This window comes from Falco biarmicus, chromosome 16 (assembly GCF_023638135.1).
Source record: "Falco biarmicus isolate bFalBia1 chromosome 16, bFalBia1.pri, whole genome shotgun sequence".
Lineage (NCBI taxonomy): Eukaryota > Metazoa > Chordata > Aves > Falconiformes > Falconidae > Falco > Falco biarmicus.
In genome coordinates this window covers 6,798,730-6,812,417 of record NC_079303.1, presented here as the reverse complement: position 1 = coordinate 6,812,417, position 13,688 = coordinate 6,798,730, and the positions used below count along the sequence as shown (strand labels likewise).

Below are 13,688 nucleotides of genomic sequence, written 5' to 3'. Positions count from 1 at the left end.
GCGGGGCGGGGGGGGGGGCGGCTCCGGTAAGGCACGGCACGGCACGGCACGGCACGGCACGGCATGGCACCATCGCCCCGTGCCCAGTTCGGGGAGAGCCTCGCCCCGGGTCCCGCAGCGCACAGAGGGTCCCGCCTGCGGCATCCACATGGCAGCGGGGATCGCGCTGGCTGCGTGCGGGGGGACCGGGACCCCGAGGGGCGCGCAGCCCCCTCGCAGGGCTGCCCCAGGCGCGGGGGAAGCGAGCGCCCAGAGCGGGGCTGCGGTTGCGGGGCTGGAGGAGCTGAGGTGCTGCGTGTCAAAGGTCTGGGCTCGCCGTCACCCCCAAGCCCCGGCAGGAATCGCTCCCAGGGAGGCGTGCAGAGGCTGCCACTCGCACCCGTGCTGCTGCCAGGGCAGGAGCGGGGCCCCGGTGCTCCGCATCGCTGTATGCAGTGACGGGGGTGATTGCTCCCAGAGCTCACACAGCTGCTCTACCAATGGGGCAGCAGCAAGAGCTGGGTTCTCTGCTCCTGGTTTCCTGAGCTTCCATCCTCCAGCCTGCCTACGAGGGGGGCGATCCCTGACCTGCCTCTGTGCAAATGGCTCAGGACCCTGGGACCGCGTGTGGTGCTGGCTGGCTGCTGCTTTTGCCTCGCCCGTGGCCCAGGGCTGCTGGAGTAAGCTACTGTTCTCCCCACCTTAGCTTGGGTGGCGTTTCCACCGCTCCGAGCTCTTCAGGCTGCTGCTGTCTGAGGGTGGCTGCCAGGCTGCGATGGTGCAGGGCCCCTCGCAGGTTGCGGGAGGGCTCGAAAAATGGGGTGTTGCCTTTGAAGAAGTTGCTTGTAAGTCTGTCAGGTATCGCAGGCAGAATCCTGGTGCTTTAAGCTTGAACTTGCAAATGGGTAGGAAAGCTCCTTCCCCAGGGGGCAGCCGCCTGGGCTGGCTTTGCCTTCCTTGGCTTAGCCCAGCAGTCCCAGCTCACTGTCATTCACCTGGGCTCAGCCTCTGACTTCTGTACCTTCACCAGAGCCAGCCTGGGATATGCCTGCTCTGGAGCTGGCCTCAGCCTCTGGTCTCCAGCAGACAACAGCAGATGACTGTAAGGACTAGAACGCCTCTGGGCATGTGTCACCGTGGGGCTGGCACTTGCTTAGGGTCCCGGTGGCTGAGAGTCACGCCAAGCCTTGCTTTTCCAAGGAGGAAATAGGAGCTGGGAAGGGGTGAGGACTGGGAGAGCTGAGTCTGCTGTAGAGAAGGCTGGTGGGGGAGAAGGGCCAGGCAGGGAACAAGTTGGCCTAAAGGATGATTAGCTAAAGATTTGGAGGACAAAGAGATACAAACAGTCTTAAGGCTGGAACAAGTGGTGGCAAACTATTAGCCTAACTAACCCATAGCAGGGAAAAAGCTAACCTTGAGGCAGATAAAAGCTCTTTTGTGTGCATAGCCTTATCTTGCGACCCGCTTCAACTTCACATTCTTCAAACTGCTGCAGTGCTTGTCTGGATGGGACCACAGCCACAGACTGCAGCACCTTAGGTGCTCATCCACCATAACCTTTCCTCTAGGTGCTGCAGCAGGGAGGAAACCCTTTCTACAAACACCTGCTGGCAGCAGCGCTGTCCTTGAGTAGCGCTCTGCACAGCAGTGTGCAAACCCTCCAGAAGACGGTCCTTGCCACGCACCCAGCACAGGACACATCCAGCAGTTAGTATTTCACAGGCCGAGCAGAAGAGGTGGGGCAGGCAAGGCACAGATGAGTGGAATAAGCTTGTCCACCATTTTCCCCAGGGTGAAGTGCTTCATTAAAGCTGCGTGACCATTTTTTCTTCTAATCTGAAAGCTCTCTGGTCTGTGTAGCAGAGTGGGAGCATCACCTGTGGGTCTGCGAGCAATACCAGCCCTGCTTTCAGGCTGTTACCTGGAGATCTGCCTTCATCAGGAGCCAACAGAAACAAGCCACAAAAGAACACACACAAATGGCTTTAAAACAAAGATGGGTGTATTTCTACTAGACTGTTTGGTACAGAGATGGCCTGTAAGATGGTCAGTCCTGACAGCAAATACAAATATACTTTATTCAGACAAAACTTCTCACAAAGGATAGACACTTATTTTAGGATATTACTGTGCAAAATCTGAAGCGTGATGCACAGGCAGTTCCATCCCTCTCTTCCCAACTCCCTTCTTTGTGTATTTAAAAATAGGAAGACACTAGCCAGTTTAAAAAACAGAACATGCAAGAACACCCAGTGATAAAAAAGTGCAAACAAAATGAGTTCACCAAAAGGGTTTCATTTTGCAGTGAAGCCATGTTCTGAGTTCTGAAAAAGGCATTCACATGCCTCTTCAACCTCCCCTTAAGAGAAACTGGTAGGACTGCTATTTCTGATTTTACAGGGGAAAAAAATTAACACAGAGCAAGCATTTAGAGAGCAACAAATAGATCAATTCCAAAATTCCCTTTAAGTATGAAAAGAAACTGGCCACAATTGAGACAAAATGGAAAGATATTTTCTCTCACTTTGGTGCAAGTTTATTTATTTTGTACACTATCCATTGATACACCTGTGATACAAATTCTATGAACCTGCCACAAAGCATTAAAGCACAACATACCTATTATTCTGTAGACATTTGCATTTTTTAATCACCATCCAGCCTACATGGATCACTACCGATTCAACACAGGAACTTGCAGTTCTCTAAAAATGCAGATGTCTGACAACCGTACTTACATGGGGGAGTGGAGGGCAGAAATGTTCACTTTTGGGGAACATGGCTCAAATCTTCAGATTAAAAAAAAAAAAAAAAAAAAAAAAAAAAGTGATGTCCCTGGAAGAGCTGGCTGTGTAGGGATTTCTGTAAAGAATCTTGTAAACTCATTTTATACAGTAAAATCTAAGCCTGCAGGCTTTTTGCTTTGTGGGGGTCAGAAATAATAAGGAGAACATGAGGACGTACTGTCTTTTGCATTTATTATACCTTGCAGCATAGCGCCTTGAGCTGTTGGCAGATTTGACAAACTTACTGGAGGACCTGGAGTGCTGTGTACGGGTGAAGGGAATGCTCTGCACCCTCAGCTGTATTTGTAAAGGGCTTTTCCAGCTAGGAAGTTTTCCAACCAGTACAATCAGTGACTGAGAACAGCTGTACTTCTGAACCATGAATGTAGCTTAATTAAAATGGCCTATCAGTAAATGCAGTCACAACAGGAAGTTTATGTGGCAGGAAACACAAAACACAGACAACGCTGTTTGTTCCACAGTTCTGAGGCTAGAAAACCTGTTAACTTTGAAAGCCCTAGAAACACGCTGCACTGGTTTAGAAACCATCTACTTGGCATAGGACCACATTTGTTTTTTGCACACAAACATTTCATAGATCTCCTTACTTCTGCACTAAGCATTCTGCATTTCTTTGCCAATCTTGTAGCTGAGGATTTTGTTCCAGTCGATCTTGGTGCGGGTGACGGGTAGCTGCCGGCGTAAGGCTTTGAAAGTGGTGTCTGACATAGTCTGGTAGTTTTCACTGATTGCTGTCTGCAAAAGCAAGTAGATTCAGTTACAGCAGGAGTAAGACACACTGAGAAAAGCATGACTCTCTGTTAAAGCTGCAAAACCCTTTCTACAAGGTGAAGGCATGCTATTAACTAAACTAGTAACGCAGTCACCAGTCTGTGTGCAAGTAAAAGGGTTTCTATTAAACTCCCCTGTGAACGCAGCAGTGTTTCCTTAGGTGTTTCAGTGACTTATTTTTTATCGAGTCTCCTTGCACACGGGCTGGGACAATGTAAAAAGCTGTCACACAAATTTCCTCTTCAGTATTTTTAACTGTCACAGAGGAAAATACTTAAGACTCACCCACTCCCTTTCCACGCTTGTTCCAGGTATCATTTGAAACCCTTTAAAATAACTATATAGCAAACTTAATTATTAATTACAAGTAGTTTACAGCTACATTCTTTAAACAAATACTACTGTTCTTTTCTAGGTAATTCTTACAGTCAATATCAGATTCAGCCAGAAACAGAATTACAGGTCGGTTTTCCATATTTCCATTAACTGTAAATGAAGACCAGTATGATTACATCATACTTATTTAACCACCACTGATCCTTACCTGGTACTCGTTTTCTGCATTTTCTATTATCTTAATAAATTCCTTAGCTGTCTGGACATCACTCTACAAAGGGGAAAAATATTTTTTTATGTTTAAGAGCAACTTACAAAAGCTACACAATGGGTTTTTCAAATGACAGGCTGAGTACAGAGGAAGAGGATAACATCAGCAGCTTCCGCCTCATGTTTGCAGCTGGGTTCCTTTTGCTCTCTAAGGATGTCTCAGTGAGGTTCAGGACAGAGGTATGTATTGGCTAGAGCTTTTGCTCCAAACCGAAACAGGACTGCACCCTAGTGAGCAAAAGCCAAGTAGACCTTCGTGGTATAGACTGGGGATTTTGTGACTGTTGCTCCCTCTACCGTACCACAGGACTTCTTTTCCCTTACTGTACTGCTCTTACCATTTGTTTTCCTTGCACGTAGGTAGAAAAGCAGATTCTGCCCTCTTTAACTGAGCCTCCTAGGATGAACTTTCCGACAGAGACTGTATTTTCCAGTACAGGCAAACTTGAAGCAATCGAGAACCTGGGCTTCCCATGTGACTCTAAGCACTACAACTACATTGACCAGTCACCCTAAAATTACATTACTTTGAAGTGAAGAGAACATAGACATAGAAGCACATACTTCACGAGATGTTTAAGAAATAGTGTCTTTATCATAAAAAAACCCAACCAAAAAACTTGTAGCATACTTACTGAAACCTGTACAGAGTCCTGTATATCTTTATGACTAACCAGCTGAACGTTGCCATCCTCATAATAATGAACCTGAACAAAGAGACAAAATGCAAGTTATCATTAACACTCTTTATAATCCCTAGAGCCCCCAAATGCTACCAAAATGGCGCAACAGCATTGTTGTGCCAGTCTTCTCTGCTTACGTGGAGACTAAAAGCAGGATGGATTTTCTAAAAGGTTTCATTCTTTGTCAAGACTGCTCAAGATAATGTTAATGCAGTAAATGCCTAGAGTTGAAATAAGAGCAATTATAAAAGAGTTCATGGTATAGGTTTTAGCCCTATAAAGTGAAGCACACTTGGAGGCGCATAGGGTAATGCTATACAATAAACCACAGGCCAGACTGTAGACCATGCCCGAAACACTAGATTTAAGAATAAATTTCTTGAATTATATAGTTTAATGCCATCTTGACTTGAGAAGGACATTTCAGCTGTGTTTCAGCATCTCATGCCGAGCTGAATGCATTCATGTAAGAGAAGCACAATGCATCTTCTCCTGTTATGTCCACCTGGATTTTGTAACTCACCTGGATTTTGAGCACTGCAGCCACTTGAGCTGTTGGTGGTGTGATGGTAAACTTCCATTCTGATCTCCAACGACCATTCCTAAAAACAATCAAAGCATGAAAACAATTTCCAAGAAGCTTCAACAACAAAAAGAACCAAACTAACAAAAGCAATCTGTTTCTGCTGTCATCTTATGACCAGTATTACAGTGCCTTACATGGCACTGAATTAAATTTCTGAAGCACAGCTGAATACGATGCAGCTTCAGTACAGGCCAGCTCCAGTGCACTTGTGCTCAGGAATACGTAAGGGGATAACTAGCTAGCTCTGCTAACACCTTTCTCTCTGGATAGGTCACTGAGCTACACTGAAACCTTCAGGGAAGCACCAAGGGAGCTGCAAGGAAAAGAGACTACAGCATGAAAAGCAGAACTTCTTGGGAAGTCCAAGGCTACTTGCTCTTCAGACTGTGTCAGACAACATGGAGGATGGGTTTGCTTGAGGACTAGTAAAGGAAGAAAATACACAATGTTGAAATAATCTTACCAGAAGTTTTTGGGCTGGAACTGGTGGCTCTCAATACAGGCAATAATTGTCTGCTGCCCATCTATAGATTTACCATAAACCTGTATTTAGAAAAAGAGTTATAAAGGCCCAAGAGCTGAGGAAAGCCATTCTTAACATCCCTTTTTTGCAGTATGGTGGCTTGCTGTGTGGTATCTCACCGAGAACATGTACCACTGATTACACCTCCACTTGCACATACGTGCAAATACTGCCTCCTTTTTACTAACTGTGGGTGTTCAGATGCTTGGCAGCCATGACTAGAAAAAATTAGGTCTAATACATCTTTACCACTGTGGCATACCCAGCTATTTGCACTTTCTTTGGAACTTGTTATTCCAAAGTTAGCAAAAACATTAGTGAGGATGGAGAATTCAAACAGCATGGCCCAGCACAGAGTCCACTCAAGGTACTGATTGACACGAAGCAATGAAATTTCAGTGAAAAAAGATAGATACTCAACAGTACAGAAGCCATTGGGGTAATGATCTTTCACATAAGCTCTCAATGCACTGTCACAGGCATCTCTCCATTGTTTTAAAGCTGATTCTGTGTCCTCAGGCTGGGGGTCACTTGCTTCTTTCCTTAAGTGATCAAACTTAAAAGAAAGCTTGTTTCTTGGGTCTAAAAATCTGCCATTGCCCAGATCACCATGTTCTGTGATTAAGACCTGTAAAAGAAGTTGAAATTAAGATACACTTATGCCACTCTAAATGTGCTGTTTTGCATTTTCCCCTGAATATTTGAATAGATATCAATGTTTCAATAGATTCTTTCATTGGGCTATAATATCACATAAAGAAACAAGGATTTTCAGTAATAATTTTAACCAAGAGTAGTTGAACTGAGGCTGTAGGTAACCTCTCTGTTCTTCACAGTAATACTGCACCTAGTCTTCTGTCCCAGCAATGGCTGTATTATAATAATGTACATATTCAGCTTAAAGCTGGGCATTCTTACGATACAAACAGGTGGTTTTGCTTTTACAGTTATTTTTGCTATTTTCCTTCCTCATTCTAAAGAAAATGAAGAACTTTACTCTGGAATTTACTATTTATTGTAATGTTCCGTTGTTGCAGTAGCTCTTCTTCTGGTCAGGTAGTTGTGGCTGTTTCTAATATACACAAACTAAAGTACACAGTAAAGCAGCACTGTACCTTCCCTCTCCTTTATCTTATTCACTGTAATTCTCTGGCTTCCCAAACATTGGCTTTATTGTTTTTTTTGGTTTTTTTGAGGTTGTACTGTAACTTTCTCGTCAAAGCTATTTCTTTGGACAGCCCTCAAAAAAATATCTGTCCCATGAACCTATCTGGGACATCAGAAAAGCTAGGTCAGGACTTGGCTCAGAGAACAGAACAGATGGCCAGGCCAGCTTTCCATCTTCTGTAGGACTTGCTGCTTGTTTTCAGAAAAAATCCACCCTGTTCTGCTGGCATGGACTGGACAGTATTAGATTGGTATAATCAAAGATACAGCATGTCCTTTAGTGTAGGGGGGAACAGATTAAAAATGCAGGAAATGGTAAAAAAAACCCCAAACTATTAAGATTCTACTACCAATTGTCAGCAGGAACTGTAAGCAGGTAGCAACATAAGAATTTTTAAGTGCAAATGGAGCATGGAGCTTTATGTAAGGAACAACGAATTAGAGCTACTAGGCAGTATCAGAAAAAAACTTTAAGAGAACATCTCACACTTGTTCTATTAAGAACAAAAGTTTAGTAATATATGATGTGGAGGGGGAAGGAGGAGAGATGGTTGCTTGTGAGTAGAACGAGCTAGTCAACATCTTGATGAAACAACATTTTTATTGGTTTTACACAGTGTAGTAATACAAACCTCAAGTGTAAAAAGTTTTCCCTTACCTGATCATCATACCCTTCTATCTTCACCGGAGTGAACTGATCCATGTTATACTGTGCAAATGCACTGTTAAGAATTAAAAGAACACGAATGTTAGCACATTTATTTTGACTCCAGAATAAGTACATCGTGTGGTTTATATTACAGACAATTTCAACTTAATTTGGCAAATAATACACACAAGCACTCTTAAAGAATTTTTCAGTACCTTTTATTGACAGTAGCTATAAAACCCCAGGTCTAAAGCCAGGTTTATTTAGTGATGACCAGAAAAGTACAGAGTTCAAAAGTACAACAGCAGGCAGCCTGGGGGAATATGAGCAAGCCAAGGCAAAGCAGGAACACCCTAGCTATAATTTAGACAGCAGTAAGGTAAACAAACGAGTAGACTAATATTTACAATTTTCTTATGTAAAGACCTGATGACTGACATGTCACCCAGCTTGAAGTAAAATCTTAGCATCAAAAACCTTGTATGCATAATCTTTAAGTGCCTTATAATGAGACTGTGCAAGTAAACAAGATATTTTGAAAGCTTTTTTTGAGGGCAGTTCTTTTTCTAAACTTCAGCTAAGGATTACTCAGTATTTCAGGCTCCACTTGCTTTACAAATCATGCTTCAACAAGATCAGGCATTCCTGCTGCTGCAGAGTTAAACTTTTTGGCAGAGTGCCTTCCTGTCGGTTCTATACAGCCTCTACAGCACAAATTCCAATTTAGGGCTTTTAAAAAGAAACATCGATGCCTTTCACTATCTATTTTGTTGGGGGGATAAGGAATTAAAGAAGATTGCTCTCAATACAACAAAGGGCTTGCTTTGTCACAGAACGATGGGCATAAGAAAACATACGCATCTCTGATGGTAATTTGACTTGCGTTTGAAATATTAGTACTTACTGTGCTGCTCCTTCCCTGAGAAGATTGTCATTGTTAAGCAATAACCGGACATCTGGAGAAGAGAAAGTTCAGTTAGGTTATTAGATTTTTTGATCAAACGTTTTTCTTTATGCATTTCATTTTCAACTGTACAGATGCAAACATTAAAGTGATTAAATAGTTTCATTAAGCATATGTAGTCACAGAGTGACAGCATGCTTTTCCCTCACCACTTCTTAACCTTAAAAGCAGTATATTGTGACACTGCCTTAGCCTCTGACGACAGATGAAATGAGAAGAAAACGCCACCGATCATTTTTCTTTATTTACTTACCATTGAATACTTCATTGAATTCTCCAGGGGGTGCGTGAGTGATGAATTTTGCAGCTATACGCACCTACAATGAAGCAGAAAAGTAATTGAACTGAAGAAGAAAGATAATTTACTGAGTTCATACATTCTGCAACCTACAATGAAGCCATTCACCAACAAAACCAGCTCTGACTATGATAGGAAGTGCCAGACTTAGGGAGACATCTAGGCATGCATTGTCAAAATAGACTAAACCCAGATTTTATTTTATTTTTTTCAGTGTAATTGAGCAGAATAATTCCAAACATATTCAGGAAGTTCACATGGGCACCTGTAAAAATCTGGACTGTTCCACCTGCACAGTACTAACCTATTTAAAGGATATGAATGCTGGCTAGCCACTCCCTTTGGCAACATTCCGAAACAATGTTTTTTCCTGATCCTTGCTAGTAATCAGAAACCTAAAGGTTTATAAAGGTATATAAAGAAACCACTGCAGTAGAAGTGACAGTGTAACTGGACAGTAACTGGAGCACAACCCCGTAGCTAAGGAGTGTCTGACTGTTTTGCAGGACACCCTCATACCCTGTGATGCAACTTGTTTGTTGCTGATGACTGGCTGAAGAAGATGCCACAGCTTCACAGCAACAGCATGTGAAGGATGAGAGGTTGATCCCTCTATAAATGGAGCAGCAAATCGATTACATTGACTGCCATGGGACTGCTTCCAGAGTTAGTTATGCCCCATGGACACTGAAAAGCCACAGACGTGCTCAGGGTGCAGAAGGTGCTATGGAGATGAAAGTAAAAAGCTGGGAACTGTCAGAAACAGGGGAGGTGACAGAAAGTGCCAAAATGAACCACAGAAGTCAGACAGAGCCTCCAAATGAAACCATGAAACCACCTACACTTCAGCAGGTGTCCTTTCCCCCCTGCCCCCCCCCCCCCCCCCCCCCCTTGACCCTCTAATGCTGCCTTGGTCACTTGTAACCCTAAGCAGCGGACACACCACCCGTGCCATTCAGTGGCATTTTACTCCTTTCATCTTGTGGTATTTTATTGGAAACTGTACTGTAGTCCAGCCATGAACTGTCAGGAGAGTGGAAGAATTCAAGCATGTGGAACTGTGAGTGATACCATAAATAACTGAAAAGGCTAGCTATAAGAAAAATACCTGAATGCCTGCAAACTTTGAAGCTGGAAAAGAAAAACCCGTTCTCTTCTAAAAAGTAGTAAGACTGCACCGTGTTCTGAAATCCAATACACGTCTTGCATTGTTAGAATTTAGGTGATCTAGTTATCGATTCTGCTGAAAACTAGTAAGAGTTTATGGTTTTCATAATCAGATCTTTTATGGTTTTTACAGGACCAAAGGGAACAGAGTCATCTTGGAAGACTTGAAACAGGAAAAGACACAAAATTAAACCTCTCCCTTAGAATAATAAAAACGTCATTTCTTCCAATAAGCACAGCTAACAAAGCTGTGCAATAAGCCTTTCTTGCTCAACTAGACATTTATTGAAGATGACTGCAGAACAGTGCTCATTACAACTCTGATTACTTTTTCTACTTTTCATTTTGAGCAGTAAAACAAAGGAGTGTGTATATAGCCAACTAGTTCGGCTGAATTATTGTCAGAACTGAAAATAACTTGCTTCTCTCAATAGTCTTCCCCATTTTAATTAGAAATTGTTGTTTGTCACAATGATTTAAAGCAAGCCATGAAAGGAAAAAAACACCTTTCCAAACAAAGGGTACACGGCCTTATTCCAACAGTATCAAGTAACAACTCTGCCTTAATTGGATTAGCTTCAGATAAAAATAATTGTCTTCCAAATTAGCACCTAATTTTAAAAAATGTATATACTCTTTCTGTCTTAAGTAATTAGGCAATACAAATGAAAAACTGAAAAGTCAGTAACTTGTGTAATTGATACAATACGGAATGTCAAACCATCTTCTAAATTTTTGCTTTTAGATAAGGTTGGTAAATATACAGCAACAACATAGCTCTTACTGTTGGAAAATTTTTGCCATTTTAAGAACTGTAATTCAGACACATTGTTGCCATAATCTTGTTAGATTTCACTATCAGATATCTGGATGGTGACGAAGATCACCTAACAGTAATTAAGGGGGGCACTGCTGCTTTATATCCTCTGTGGACTTTGCTGAGAGCCAGCCCTAAAGGGCTGAAAGACTTCTAAAATCACACCATATGCTTTTCTAAGAAAACGCAAGTGTAAGCATTCATACAGGCATTATCACTGTGCTAAAGGGCTTACAAATATGTACCACTTCATGCCATGATGCCTCTCAGTGGGAGGACTGTGCTGGAATACATCCTGCAAATTAATTCCCCAGGTAAACAGATTCTCTTTTATAAAGTGGTTCAACAGATGGACAAATAAGGCCCCCCAAAAAGCCATAAAACTTATAAATTTATGAACAATGTTGTGGCTGTAGAATCATACTGTAATGGAACCCTCATAAAAGGGACCACTGCTTTAATATGTTGGCTTTTAGATCAATGGATTCTCATAAAGAGATCCTTGTAAAAACCACAAATCTTACAGGATAGATTTTTAGTCTTCCAGAAATTCTTCCACTTGGAAGGATGAACAAAATTAAATCAACCCAGAAAGGACTCTGCATTTTAAATCAAATGTTATTACAAAAGCAGCCATAACAAAGCAAACGCTGCAAGGTGTTCACTTTCATAAAGTATCCCTAGCCCTGCCTCTCTTGCACAGCAAAGAAATAAAAAGCATTTAAGTCAAACTACTGAAATCAGGAGTGGAGTGCAGGAAACAGGTTGTGGAGTAATTAATTCTAAATGTCAAGCATTTGAATCAGTTGGTTTTTAGAGTTGTTTTGTTTCAAAGTGGTGTCACTGCGGTGGCAGGATGTTCATTTGCAGAAGCATGAAAATAAGACTTTCTGCAAACTGACCTACTTCCTGGCCATCGTTGCCATTTCAGGTAGTGCTGCAACACGTTAGCAAAACAAACTTCCTCCTTCTAAAATGGGGAAAGTGTCTGAGAAGGAAGCTGCAGAACCATTAGTTTAAGCTGGCAAAATGGCAGCAGAATGAACTTAGGTAGACAATAGGATACATTGCAGTAGACTTTAAACTAAAATGAATCCTTCAGGTTACCTAAAATATGCCTATAGAGAATAAAGAAGTGAGGCTAGGGGGAGAAGGAATTAATTTTGTTGCTCTATTGATTTATTCTGTTTGCTTTATTTTAAAGCATTGGTAAACTCACCTAAGAAAGGAAACATATACAAAAGTCCTAGACCTATCTGAATGGTTATAAAATAGACACTGTAGTAAATCCTTGCTGCGTGTTTCTTCTTCAGATCCTTGCTTAAGATTATCCTTTTCTACCTGTGCTAGGCATGGAGCTACTTTAAACTGAATCTAGGATGCCTGAGCTGGGACATGAAGCAGAACAAAGGCTCTGATTTCAAGCGAAATCCCATCTACTTTGCCAAATAAATTACTTGGGCGCACATAGTTCTGAAGAGCCTCTTCTTGAAGGAAAGACCTTCCCTGCAAGTGCTTTGAAAGAATTGCAGATTCCAGGTGAATGCAGTGGGAGGAGGAAAACCAACACCCACTGACCCCAGGTTCTTGCAACACTGACTCTCCTTCCCAGACTAAACAGCTAGCCGAGATGTAAGCCTAAAACAGGGACCTCGGGTGTATTTCCAGCTCTTTAAGGACCTGCTAGATTACCACAGGTGATTTACTTCACCTCCTTCACTCTCAAACCTGTACCACCCTAACACCCAAAATAACACAACTCCGGTTTTGTTTTAATTTTCACATCAAAAGCAACGATGACTTCATTTTTAAACTAGCACTTGTATGTAACTAGCGTTACCTGGCAGAAAAGGTAACCCCTTCGCCTGTTAAATGAAACTCAGTGCTGCTCTTAAGACTGTAATTTTCCCACATTCCTATGCAAGAGGAACAATCTGTTCACTTCTTTCCCAAAATAAATATTCCTCTATTTGCTTCTGCTTAGGCCCTTGCAGCCAGTATAATTTGTAGGATTTAAATAAAAGTTACTGTCAGCAGCAGGGGCAAGCAGAAAACGTGAAGACACGTTCTGAAGGTGTTTTAGAACAGAACAGGTTGCACAGCACCTTTTAAAGACACCGCTGCCTTTTACTGACCTAAGAAAAAAAAAAAGCTGAAAGCAAATATATTTTCATGCACAAAGGTGCGCCGAGACTCCTCAGCCGCACCCAAGCAATACAGAAATCGAAACGCAAAACGTTGCGCTGGTAAGTAACCGCTGTGCCCGCCCAGCCGCTCACCCGGGCAGCGCAGGCCCGGCCGGTATCCGGGGTTCGTCTGCCCCAAGGCAGTGGGAGACTAGGCCACAGGTCGGCCCGCCAACCCCAGCTAAACCTCCTCACTGCCCTCCCCACCTGCTACGGAGAAAGTGAGGCCAGCCCACTGTGTAAGTACAGCCGCCTGCCTACCTTTTCCTCATCCGACACTCGGTCCTCGAAGTCGGCCATTTTGGCAGCTTTGGGCCCAGCCCGGCCCCGCGCGGAGCATGCCGGGACCGGCGGGCTGGGCGCCGCCGCCGGGCTGGGCCGGAAGTGCGGCCAGCGCCATATTGGCTGCGGGCAGACGCCGCACGGCAGCCACGCTGGGGGGGGGGTGGGCCCGCCTGGGTCGGGGAGGGCTGCGCTGGCAGAGC

The 13,688-nt window shown here is 43.2% G+C and overlaps 1 protein-coding gene across 1 annotated transcript; it reads right to left on the bottom strand.

The window, feature by feature from the left end:
- Positions 1–1,959: 1,959 nt before the first annotated feature.
- On the bottom strand, positions 1,960–13,607 carry CAPZA1 (capping actin protein of muscle Z-line subunit alpha 1). Its single transcript, XM_056362079.1, has 10 exons — positions 13,465–13,607; positions 8,989–9,052; positions 8,676–8,727; positions 7,781–7,844; positions 6,377–6,583; positions 5,896–5,975; positions 5,370–5,448; positions 4,799–4,870; positions 4,102–4,164; positions 1,960–3,521 (listed from the first exon to the last, which is right to left on the bottom strand). Exons 1-10 carry the CDS (start codon positions 13,501–13,503, stop codon positions 3,381–3,383), a joined length of 861 nt encoding a protein of 286 aa, XP_056218054.1. The 5' UTR covers positions 13,504–13,607; the 3' UTR covers positions 1,960–3,380.
- Positions 13,608–13,688: the final 81 nt, after the last annotated feature.